This window comes from Monomorium pharaonis, chromosome 4, assembly GCF_013373865.1.
Source record: "Monomorium pharaonis isolate MP-MQ-018 chromosome 4, ASM1337386v2, whole genome shotgun sequence".
NCBI classification, from domain to species: Eukaryota; Metazoa; Arthropoda; class Insecta; order Hymenoptera; family Formicidae; genus Monomorium; species Monomorium pharaonis.
The window spans coordinates 17189006-17203112 of record NC_050470.1 but is presented as its reverse complement, the minus strand read 5'-3'; the positions used below and the strand labels follow the sequence as shown (position 1 = coordinate 17203112).

General features: G+C 29.9%; 1 protein-coding gene across 1 annotated transcript in view; it reads left to right on the top strand.

Moving 5' to 3' along the window:
* LOC105831396 (fez family zinc finger protein erm) overlaps positions 1–13699 on the top strand; it is a 119835-nt gene extending 106136 nt beyond the window's left edge. Inside the window, exon 2 of the mRNA XM_012671482.3 lies at positions 11009–13699. Coding sequence (XP_012526936.1) covers positions 11016–12215 — 1200 coding nt within the window. The 5' untranslated portion in view covers positions 11009–11015 and the 3' untranslated portion in view covers positions 12216–13699. The remainder of the gene's footprint in view (positions 1–11008) is intronic.
* Positions 13700–14107: the final 408 nt, after the last annotated feature.

Below are 14107 nucleotides of genomic sequence, written 5' to 3'. Positions count from 1 at the left end.
TAATGTTTTGCAAAATTTAATTGCTTTTATAAAAAATAATATAGTTGCGTCAGTTTATAACATATAGGTATATGTAGACAATAACAAGTACCCATATCGATGAGACAAATTGGCGTAGCAGGTAGAGTACAAGGTTCGTCATCCTAAGGTCCCGGGTTCAAACCTAGCAGCGGCAAGTAAGAATAAAATAAAAAATAACATAATTTAAATTTAATTAATTAATAAAAATTTATCCTAAATTTAGTATTTGAAATTTTTATTTTATTTTATTTTTCTTTGTAACTGTTGTGTGACGGTTAGATAACATGTAATTATAACATGTTATATTGCTGAGTCGGAAACTGTAACTTACATGTAAGTTACGTGTAATTTCAGAATATCGTAATCTGTTATATTCGGTTACATTGCTGTTACACTGCTACTATATTACTGTGTTCACTGGGAATCAATAATAACAAGATATTAATATTCACAAGAAACGAGAACCTGAACTGGAAACATGCTTTTGGAATGCGATGTGTTGCAAAAGATAATCCTTTATGCTTATATTAAAAATTCCAAGCACTACTTCAAACATCTCTTTTTTATTAATTAACGAAAAACGTAAGAATTATAAAGTTATCAGATCGATTAATTATGTAATACGATAATAGGTTTCAGAGAAAGTATTGTAGTAAAAATGTTAAATAGTAGCAATATTAGTACATTGATTCTAACCGACCGTAATATGTTAAACATATCAATTAATTGTAAATCGCCTAACGGTCTGCATCAGATCTTATAATTAGTGATAAATATAATTTTTCTATTAAATTTAATTTTCTTAGGTTTATTTTAAACTGCGCGCCGACAGGATTCGTCAGACTTAAAAGATAGATATTAAGCTAAATTTCGAGAGCATCTTAAGGCTGGGTTCGGGGAGAAGCTATTAGCGCTAAAAGTATCATTCTATCCTTGTTGCTCAGTGAATGTCGAAGAAAGATAGAGCACGCCCACAGCGCCAAAAGTGTGCTCTCCAAACCCAACCTAAATCTGACGAATCCTGTTGGCGCGCAGTTTAAAATAAAGCTAAGAAAATTAAATTTAATAGAAGAATTATATATATCACTAAGATCCGATGCAGACCGTTAAATGATATACAACTCATATGTTAAATAGTAAAGTACTTAATAGTTTGTTAGAAAAATTAATTTTTACTAGTCCGATTACACAAGACCACAAAAAGGTTTTTGCCATAAATCTTAGATTAGACCTGATTCCTTATATGTTTTAGGGGTCACTGAATTTAAAGCTGTTATTAGTTTTGCTCCATTACGTTAAAATTTTTAGAAATAATCAATTAATTAAGTTCATTTCTCATGAAATAATAGGTAATAGTCAGTCAGTTAGTTAATAGTAAGGTAATAGTCAGTTAGGTAATAATCAGGTAGTCATGGGTTTATGGAATTTGTACGTATAGTTTTTATGAGTTTCATAAGTTTGGAAAGTTTTAGGTTTATTGCTACAAAGTCTGGATATTGTTTCATAAGAAATGAGCTCAGTTACCTGATTATATCTAAAAATCCTGACGTGATGGAGCAAAACCGATGACAGATTTGAATTTAGCGATCTCAGAAACGTATAAGAAATCAGGTCTATTCTCAGATTTATGGTAAAAAACTTTTTGTGGTCTTGTGTTAATAGTCCGCATTATTTTCCGTTGCGCAGTCGAAGTAATTGTGACAGCGTAATAATGGAATTCGACTTATGGCTCTTAGCCATAACGAAAAGTCGATTTTTATATAACAAGTTATTGATCTTTGAGCATTTTACAATTTAACTTTTTTACTATTTTCCCTGAAACTTCCCAGCAAACACAAAGTTACATGTAACGTGCCTGTTAGTTATAATTTCCCACTCAACAATGTAATTGTAATATAACACACGTGTGTTATATTACAATTACATTGTTATCTGAGAATAGACCTGATTTCTTATACGTTTCTGAGATCGCTAAATTCAAGTCTGTCATCGGTTTTGCTCCATCACGTCAGGATTTTTAGATATAATCAGGTAACTGAGCTCATTTCTTATGAAACAATATCCAGACTTTGTAGCAATAAACCTAAAACTTTTCAAACTTATGAAACTCATAAAAACTATACGTACAAATTCCATAAACCCATGACTACTTGATTATTACCTAACTATTACCTTACTATTAACTAACTGACTGACTATTACCTATTATTTCATGAGAAATGAACTTAATTAATTGATTATTTCTAAAAATTTTAACGTAATGGAGCAAAACTAATAACAGCTTTAAATTCAGTGACCCCTAAAACATATAAGAAATCAGGTCTAATCTAAGATTTATGGCAAAAACCTCTTGTGTAATCGGACTAGTAATTGTTGAGTGGGAAATTATAACTAACAGGCACGTTACATGTAACTTTGTGTTTGCTGGGTTATTACCACAACTAAATTACCATTACTTATTACCATTACTAAATGGTTAATCATCCGATGACTTTATAATTTTTACATTTTTTTTAATATATAAAAAAAGTAAAAGGTGTCTGAAGTAGTGTTTGGAATTCTTAATATAGACATAAATGATTATCTTTTGCAACAAATTGAATTCCAAAAACGCGTTTTTACTTCTGTTTGTTTCCTTATCAATACCCGGGAAAAAATGGAGATTTGACTATGTCTGCTTTGATAAAATGAGATACAAACAGATTTGAAATTCAAGTAAACTCAGGTTTGATTGAATACAATTTTATCTCTGCAGGTCTGCACAGCCAGATCTGATCAGATCCAGCCCGACAGATCAAACTATACTCCGACCAGATCTGACCATTGCCTTTGCTCGATATAAAATCGCAGATCTAATCGGATCTCTTCCGATCTAATCGAATATTATCCGATCAGTGCAGATCTCCTGAGGTACGAGCGGACATTGCTCATTAGATCTCGCGAGGTCTGATCAGATTCAGTCAGATGTGAGTTTATCTCACCAGATCTGATCATTTTTGACCTACGAAGTTAAGCAGCTGATCGAATCAGATCTCGTCAAATCTAATCTAACATTATCAAATTAAGTAAAGTCTCCTAAGATCTCACGAGACATTGCGCGTCAAATCTTACCGGATCTGAGCATATCTCATTAATGTATAATTTATAAAAATTTTGTTTTTATCTGTTTTATCATAGGTCTGGTATACAGGCCAGACTACTTTTTTTTTTGCGTATGTGGCTGTGCACAGCTGCACAAAAAAGTGGTCTGGCCTGTATATCAGACTTATATATTCTTATGGATTTTAGCCTGCTGAATCCAAATCTGATGTCAGAATTCGTGGATTGGTTCGCTGTTTCAAGGAAACCTCAAAAAAACTCGAAAATCCACAAAACGAACATTTTCGCTGATGTTTTTCTCGAAACAGCGAACCAATCTACCAATTCTGACATCAGATTTGGATTCAGCAGGCCAAAATCCATAGAAATACATGGGTCTGGTATACAGGCCAGACCACTTTTTTTGTGTGGCTGTTATTATTAATTTTTACACTTAATGTTGGACATTATATCAAATATAGATAATAACTCCTGTGAAGGAGGAGCTTAAATGATTTTTGGATAAAAAAATTGATTTTTTTTATAATAAAAATAGTTGTCTCAATTTTTGAAAAATTAACGAACACACACACACACACACACACACACACACACACATATATATATACATGTCATACAGAATCACATACAAACTTAAATAATCATATAGAGTTGTATATGATCAGATCACAATACAATGCCTCAAAATATAAACTTATTTAAATATATACAGCCGCGAGTAGTTCGTAAAATCGCTGCTAGGCGAAAGCGCGGCGCTTCTCTTTCTCGTGAGAAAATTTACTCCAACAGGCCTATAAAAGAAAACCATCCAGTTATCTAGCACTAGCAACAAAGTGTAGTGTATATTATTTTTGTTATTCAAGAATTGGTGGACTTCCGCAACTCGGAAAGAGCTTCCGAGAATGGAGGAAATATAAAAATAGAATTTTAAATTTTATATAATTTTATACAAACATAGTTACATATAAAGTTATATATGATTAGATTTTTTCATATGATCACATTTTTTCGTAAAGGTGACCATGTCCGCTAGGACTGGATCAGATATACTCATGTCTGATTGGATCTGATCAGATAGGGCCAATATTTTGATCAAACTAGATCTGATTGATGAGATTTGATCAGAGTTGTTCAGATCTCTTCCATTTTTTCCCGGGTAATATATTTTTTATACGATTTGATGTACATTTTCTAGTTTTTCAAATTGCATTCTTTTACTCTTACCTTTGAACTTAAAACACATTTTTTAAGTTAAATCAGAATATTACAATATTAAATTGATAATTAATAATATTGAAATTTTCTGTGTCTCTCTTTCTCTCTCTCTCTCTCTCTCTCTCTCTCTCTCTCTCTCTCTCTCCCCTCTTTATTCTCTTCCTTTTCTCTTTTTAAATATATTTTATTATTATTTAATAATGAAATAATATCAAAAGAATTTTTGATTAATATTATTTATTTTAAGAGACAAGATAGCTTTATAAATGTGCAATTTTTTTTTTAAGGGGACTAGTAAGGTTTAAAATGTCAAAAATTGGCTTGCGTTTAATTATTAATAACAAAGCTGCGGATGAATGTAAAACTTTTTTATTTTTTACAGTATTAACTACAACATCATAAAGTAAAAATATTCACTTAGAATCATTCCAGAGTGAACAATTTCGGTGTTCCAATTTAATAATATAAATTGTTGTATTTGCGGTTTTATCACAATTCCAGTAAAATAAAAAAAGATTTTGAGAAATCGTAAAAATATTTTCTCTCTTTTGACTTCCTTAAAAATTATACCTAAGAAAGATAAAAATAAAACAAAATGTCTAAAAAACAAAAAATGTAAAAAAGTTTGTTTAGACGCCATTGTGTTAATTTTATTTTTAATTTTTTAGGTTTAATTTTTAGAAGAAAGCCAAAAGAGACGAAATATTATTTAGATTTCTTAAAATCTTTTTCCGGAATCGTGGTAAAACCGCATACACACACATACACACACATACACACACACAAATGCAACATATATTATTATACTTATGATATATTATTACATTGGAACATCGAAATTATTCACTCTGGAATAATTCTGAGTAGATTTCTTAACTTTATAATATTGTAGTTAATACTGTAGTTAAAAAATAAAAGTTTTATATTCATCCGTGGCTTTGTTATTAACAATTAAACGCAAGCTAATTTTCAACATCTTCAAACCTCACTAGTCCCCTTAGAAACAAAATATTAAATTTTGTTTAATACGGATACGTCTCTAATTATGCAAGCTTATTGCAGCCAGATTGATTCTATTGTAAATCTTGAATCGAGATTTGATAACTACTAGGGTAGATGATACAAATACTGTGTCCCTTAAACCAGCTGCTATCGCTTTTAGTCTTTTAAAAAATTAAAGTTTTATTTTTTTTATGTTTAAATAAGTCTTATTTATGATTTAAACTTCTTTTTCATAAATTAAATTTTTTTTCACTTAGAATATTAAAAAATCCTTAAATAATAATAAAATTAAAAAGGGAATGTTGATGCTATAGTTATTGTGGGTCTGAAAATGCCAATTTACAATTACTGTGCTGTAGATATTGGATATCTATACTGATTACTGTGCCTTAGAAACAATTGTTTATGATAGTTTTTTGAGATATTGTATACCGTCGTAAAAATTATGCTGCAGTTATTAACATCGATGCGAGGATAGGTTATGCTTTAGGTTAACTTGTTGCCGCGAGGGGACACAGTAATTGCAAACTAGCGTGTAGATTCAGCTTAGATATTGTACAGTAATAGATACAAGACATAATTGTAGTTTATTTATTGAATTAAATAATTATAAATAAAAATATGTAAAAAATCAATTATGTTTTTAATTTTATATAACATAGACGGTATTTGAAAACAGAAGAAAACTTTTTTTCAATGTATAACATATTATCATGTATAATACTTAGCCGTATGTTACCTACTTTTCTTCAACGTTTCTGCTGAGCATATGCGAATAATTCTCATAAAACCTATGTAATGAATTTAAGTTATTTCTTTTTACATTTAGAATATTAAATAGTATCCTGCTTTTAGTTCAAAAATATTAATTGATATGTAAACTTTATATTAAAAAATTATAATTGTCAATTCGATAATTACATATTCTTCAAAAAGTAGAAATAAACAAAGCGACACAGTAACTGGTCAGAGCACAGTAATTGTACCACTTACCCTATTCGATTTATAGAGTTGCGAGTATTTTATAGAATCGCCAACGAAATCCCATTCAATTCCAGCTGTTATTCTAAGCTGTTTCAAACGTAACACCACGGAGCAAACATTTCTACTTTCAACGCAAACCTTTCTCAATATCTCCGAGGAAGCTTCTACTGTGGTGGCCATTTCACGTTTCATTCAATTCTGCTATTCATTTTCTCCTATCACATTACATACTTAATCGCTAGCTTAAAGGTACAATTATCATGCGTAAATCTACATTTAAATTACATATATATTTGCATTGGAAAATATTCTAAAAATATTCTTAAAAATACACCGAGAGAAAAAAAATAGTTGCGGTAATCACCATAATCTCAATATAATTTATAGTCATTTTTGGACCAAATCATATTTTTATAGTTATTCAACAATATAAATTACTGTTTGTTTAAACTATATTAAATTTCTTATAAGCATAATATTGGTCTATGCAATTTATGAAATGGTTGCTATAATCAAAATGGAGATTTCATTATAGTTTAAGGCTGTGTTCCTATATTACTACCAGCATTGAAAATCTATAGTTTCCGTTACGTACACTATAGGTTTTCAGTACTGGCATTAATATCGAAACACAGCCCAAGTAAGTTGTAAAACAATCATAAGCATTTAAAATATGCATAATTATTATTATCAATATTATAGTAATAATTATCATAAAATAAAATTTCTGACTATAATTATTTAATTACATAATTACAAATGCAATATATTTTTCTATCAAGGTATTATACAATAAAAAAGAATTTTATATATATTAAATTGATTTTTCTCTCTTCTTATTAATATGTAATTAAAAACGTTACATATTAATTATATTACATGTAGATTAATCATACAAATATAAATAAAATTTTATCTTAAAATTTATTATTATACTCATGGACATGTACACATCAACATAATATTTTTAAAAAATTTTATTATAATTTTAGTAAAATTTAATAAATTGAACTAAACCATTTATATTTTGTTATAATAGGTATTAATAAATTATAGAAAATTATATAAAATTTTTTGGAATACCATTGTTTTACGATGATTTTAAGGTAAAGTTAAAAGAAAATTATCTTTTTGCAAATTAGTCAAAATAAAACTAAAAATATCTGTAAGTTTTTTGTGACAAAAAAGGAAAATAAAATAATATGTAATAGTTTATAAAATTATTTTCTTAAAACATCATAGATAAATTGACTTTATGAATTGATTAATTTATTAAAATAATAATGCTTATGAACAAAAAATTTAGAAAATGGAGAACAATAAAATAATAAAACACATATTTAAAAAAGATATAAAATAGATAATCATATGTTTCTTTGCTAAAACTCAACATCAGCTAATTTCTTTATTTAAAAGCGTTTAATTGTGTTTTTCTTTTTTTTATAAATATGAAACCCGTTAATGGATATTCAATGGAACGAATACCAAGTAATACAGCATATTTCAAACTTACTAATATATGTTCTATTAATGTGTGTATAAATATTAAGAACTGCAAAAGGAGAGTTGTTAATAAATAACTCTCATTTAATTGCCATGATTTGGGTACTTTTTTCGTACGATTAGTAAAATTACATACACTAACAAAGAGACAAATAGTCTTTGATACATCACGGATTTTTCAAAATTTTGAATATGTTATAATATATCTTTTTCATTAATTCACACAAAAATTTATTTAATACGCAATAATTTACTATTATTGTTAATTTCTGCATTTATTATACATCGTGTTTGTAAAGCCGAAACTCAAATAGTTGGTATGGCAGAACGAATAAGACATTTGATTAAGACACCGAATGTCCAAGATTAGGATCTTACTGTTTCATTCGTGATTTTTTTCTAATTTAAGTTATATTAAATTAACCAAATTACTTATTAATAAACATGTTAAACCCAATAAGATATATAAGGTATTATATAAGTTTTGAAATTACCCATAAAATTATGCACTTTGAAATCGTAGCAATTGTAAGAAAAAATTCAATAAGATTCAAAAGAAAAATAAATTATTTTAAAGTTTTCTATTTGCGCATTAGGTATATAAAAGAATTACATTATAATTACATCAGCTTCAATTCTCGATAGGTCACAAGCGATATCACTATTACATATTGTAATATATAACTCATGTTAAGACCTACGATATATTCGTTTTATTACAGAGTAATATTGCAATGATGTTATGATGATATACTTTATGTCAAAGTAGAAATTGTACATTATCATAATCTCGTTGTGATATCATTTCTGATCATTTACTATAAAAGATTAATTACTTTCAGAATTCTTTTCGGTAATTATTTAGATTAAGGGACACCGCGCCGATGACCTTGATCTTGACATATGTTGTCAAGGACATGACCTTGAGTAACTTAATCGGCGGTCATTGTTCGTTAAAAAGTTATTAACAAAAGAAGTTTAAAACACACACACACACACACACGCACACGCACACGCACACGCACACACACGGAAGATGCAAAAAGGAACGCGTGGGCAAGGGAGGGGCTCCGTCCTCTCCCTGCACCCCCTCCCCGTTATTTTTCCTAACTCTAGCCCACCAATTTTATGTCGCTATTTGGTTAATGCGAAAACAGTGGAAACGAACAGCGTGGAAAGTCGCAAACCTATGTGGTACTGTACAAGCATGGACGTTTACTTTACGTTTCATAAATACGATATATGATATCAGTGCTTTACATTTTTCTACTGTTTTCGCATTAACCATATAGCGACATAAAATTGGTGGGTTAGAGTTAGGAAAAATTATTGGCAGGGGGTGCAGGGGAAGGGGCAAAGTTCCTCCCCCGCCTACGCGTTTTTTGAGAATATATTCTCTTGCAATTAAAAACATAAATATTTTAATGCAAAGTATTTATATATTTATTTATGTATTTGTATATTAATTTTGTTAATAATTGGCATATCTTTCAGTGGAAAATTAAATTTATGTTTTATGAAATAAAGTAGCAGATTTATTAAGTTCTATACATAGTCATTCATTTATTTGTGGATACAGTTCAGCCATAATTGTAAAAAACGCATCGATACGTTCGAGAAACGAATATTTACATTTGAAGAAATATTCAACAAAATAATTAACATAATAGTATTTTCGTCGACCATATCGTGTAAAGGACCAACGCGTTCGTTTTTGTACCTCCCTGTGTGTGTGTGTGTGTGTGTGTGTGTGTGTGTGTGTGTGTGTTCTATTCTATATAAATGTTTTTATACTTCTTTTGTTAATAACTTTTTAACGAACAATGACCGCTGGTTAAGTTATAAGGAAAAGTTACTCAGGGTCATGTCTTTGACAACATATGTTAAGGTGAAGGTCATCGGTGCGGTGTCCCTTAATCTAAATAATTACCTTCTTTTCTTTTGCTTTAAAAAGTTTTATATACATTTGCGTGATTATAAAAGAGTCTAATAAAAAATAACGTTCAAACAAAGCTTTTTTATATGCATTTACTACATCAGTTTTTAATCACTGATTCAATACGTTCAATATGCGTCAAAAATTGATCGATAAATAAGTTTACTATAAAGATATATTAATATCCTTATTTTATCATTTTTAGTTTTATTTTCAAGTTATAAGATATTTTCAATAGTAACTTAATTCTTAGACCAATAAATGATTTGAAGATGAAAATAAAGAAGATAAAGTTAAGTTTTTTTATTAATATTCTTAGCTCATATAACTATGCGCCGACAATTTTGGTATACTTGTAAGTTACTAGCTAGATATCAATGCTTAATGATGGCTGAGGTATTGCATATTATTTTTTATATTAAATTATTTGCAGTTTTTTCTAGTAAAGAAGGATTTTAAAGATGGTTCTGAGCATCGATATTTAGCTAGTATGTTTCAAGACTGATAAAATTGTCTGTGTGCAGTTTATATTAGATAGAATATTAAATTAAGAGAAAAAATTATATTTAGCAGTAAAATCCGCTGTAGACCAAATAAGTAATCTTAACTTTATGTTTATGTTTATATAAGATATTCTATTTTACAATAAAATTGTAATATAAAAGTCATTAACTTATATAATTTATATAATTTTAATTTTTGTGCAATATGTAACTTTGAAACTTAAAGTTAGAGAAATTAAAATATATTCATCTAGCTTGATAATTAGAGGATATTTGAATAAATGTGTTCGTATTTGTAATAGTAAAAATTTTATATTATATATTTTAAAAAAATTATATATTACATATTTTTAAAAAATTTATCCATTAATAGAAAAAAATGTACAAAGAAGAATAATTATAATGAATTTAATTAGAGAAATAAGAAGAAATAGACGTTTCTTCTCTTTATCTATTATATAGCATATTTATTTTTGAAAATATTAGATATTCTTATTAATTTAATTTTTTATAATTTATTTGCATTATTATCATATTTTTGACATGAGAATTTTAAAAGTCTGAATAGAAAGTGCTTTTCTTATACAAAAAACTTATAGGTTATTGAAATCCCGATAAAAATTAATTTGTAGATGACTTTAAATATAGGGAATGTTTTCTCAAGACTTATATGCAATTTATTCTCAATTATTAAAATTCCGATATTTCAAAATATACTGTTTAACAATAAATATTTTTGTTACAGATCTACCATGCAACCATTTTCAACGGGTAGTACAATGGCGACTGAGACACCAACGAGTCTGCCACCTGAGAGGGTAACCTCCCCGACCGAATCTTGTCGAAATCTTACTTTCTCTATCGCAAAAATTATGGAACCGGATAAACGACTGACCGAGCAAAACTCTAATCCGCTTCCACCGCCGCCAGCGGTCCCAACAACAACGACGACGACAATTCTTCAACCGCCGAACATCTCTTCCCCGTCGTACTCAGCGCATTTAAAATCGGCGTTTGAAAAATACGTGCCGACTTTGAGGCATCAAGATCTACTTCAGCATTATCCTGTATTGTCTAAGTATTATCCACTGTACTATCCGAATCCTTTACTAAGAGCTTTCCCAGGCCCTCCCGCTTCAACTCAATCTGTCACGCAGAATTCGCCGCCTCCCACGACTATCCAGGAGGCTTCCTCGAGACTGAATTTGACCAGTGTGTCACCAGAAAATCAACGCGGCAAGAAAAGTCCGGCGCCGCGTGGTGAGCTTGGCACCGCAAATAAGCAAAAAACTTTTACTTGTCCGGAATGCGGCAAGGTGTTTAATGCGCATTATAATTTAACTAGACATATGCCAGTGCACACGGGTGCTCGGCCATTTGTCTGCAAGATTTGTGGAAAGGGTTTCCGCCAGGCTAGCACACTTTGCCGACATAAAATTATTCACACTGCCGAAAAACCGCATAAATGCGTAACGTGCGGCAAGGCTTTCAATCGTAGTTCTACTCTTAATACCCATACGCGCATACACGCCAATTTTAAACCATTTGTCTGCGAGTTCTGCGGTAAAGGTTTTCATCAGAAGGGTAACTACAAGAATCACAAGCTCACGCATAGCGGTGAGAAGGCATACAAATGCAACATCTGCAACAAGGCGTTCCATCAGATCTACAATCTGACTTTCCACATGCATACACATAATGACAAGAAGCCGTTTTCTTGCAAGATTTGTGGCAAGGGTTTTTGCAGAAACTTTGACCTTAAAAAACATATGCGAAAACTGCACGATACAGGTTCGCCTGTGCTTAATGGATTAGATGCCTCGGGCCAGAATCATAATCAACAGTCAGGCTATTCCTCAGTGTACCACGGCCCGGAACATTCTATCGTCAGCCCATTTATACTTTCCCCGCCTGGATCCACCAGTTATCACTCTCTGAGTAAGATGTTGTGACAAAGCGAGAATATGCACTATTCCAGGAAGACTCAATATCCAATTATTCTTGGCTCACCTTGCTATTCAACTGACATGGGTCAGTTGGTGCAAACTTCTAAGTGAAAAATAAAAGAAACATAAAAATCATTCAATTTCTTACTTGGAAAGAATATTTCTCTATTTAGCCACAAAAATAAAAATATCCCTTTACTTACGACGTTACATTCTGAAACTTCGATCGTAAATTGAATAGGAATCTAATGCTAAGTATTAAACTGCCGCTGTACATTTTCTGTTAACAAAATGTTGGTAGAACGTCAATAGAAAATATTAACAGACTAAACTCACTTGAGGCCCCATTCTGCTAACATTCTGTTGATAGAACCTATGTAACATTTTACATCAGTAAATTGGCAGCAAAAATCAAGTAAACTTTGTTGCAAATCAACAGCCTGCTATATTATTGCTGCCAATCTGTTGTCAGATTATTATTGCACAGGTCCTGCTCACTTTCTGCTGCTAATTTAATGTCAGGTTCTGGACAGTATGCTCGAATTTGCCCACCAATTTACTATGTAGAATTGCAAAAGGTTCTGTCACATGTCTAATAGTAATTTGCTGACATTATTAGATATTACAAAGTCTGTTTGAAATTTTTCTAATAAACAGATTTTGATAGCACACTTTGCCCATAATCTGCCTCTTTTTTCATAAAAATGTAATACTATACAATATTTAAATTGGCCAATAATTATTACTTATTTTGAGTATTAAAAGTACTAACAACAATGGTTTTAATACTTAAAATAAGTATTAATTACTGGCCAGTATTACATATTTATAAGTTTTAAAGCCTGTATCAGATTATTGATTGTGAAGATTGACACGACTGCCGACTGACATTTAAACTACAATTTGAACGCGAATCTAGTTAATCGACGCCTTATTATGACTAGTCCAAAATCATAATTAATAGCCGAATTAGCCTTGACAGTTAGTAGTCTGACACGGGTTTAGTATTTACTGAATTTAAAATTGGAAAATAGTCTGGATCAATATGGTATACAATAATCTACAGATAATTAGTTACGAATGACAAATTAAGTGACGAATGACAATATGAGTTGTTGTAAAATTGCTATTGTAGGTCACCTTTTTATAAGTAGATTTATGTTTTTATGTTGGCATTAATTTGTTAAAATTAGAATTCATTTGAGCGCAACTCGACAAACATAATGTTGTTTCATATTTTTCCGAATTTGTTGAAATTATTTGTAATAATTGTTGGCAAAACATGATAGCCAATTCAAAGCATTTTACCACTCATTGTCAGAAAGATTAAAGCCTCGAAGAATACAGAATTTAATAATATTGCATACATCTTATTTATTTACTTAAGAGAATTCTAGAGCAAATTACAAACATTTTTTTATTAGAAAGTATCTCTGAACTGGTTTTACAGAATTTCAAATTTTTCTACACAATTAAACCACAAAAATCGAGAAATAAAGAAAGTAAAAGACATGTTTTATTTATATTTACATCGAAATGCTCTTGACAAAAATAATTTTCTTGGTTTATTTACACTCTCACGTTTTCAGCTTGAGATGCACAAAAGAACAAATTACATGGTATTTTAATTGTTGTACTTCTCCGTAAAGATACAAAACGTGTTTTATACATATTTTCTTTGCGCATTTTTTAGACAAATGCATTAATAAATAAAAACAGTTTATTGCGGTGTTACGTCATATGGCGTTCGGGAAAATTCGGTCATTTTTGGACTAATCTCTGAAATATTTCAAATATTCCAACATTGTATTGTTTTTATTTACTTGTAATAAAAAATTGCGAAAAATTACAATTAAAAGTATACAAAGTGTCTCAAAATGAATCATTCTTATTTTACA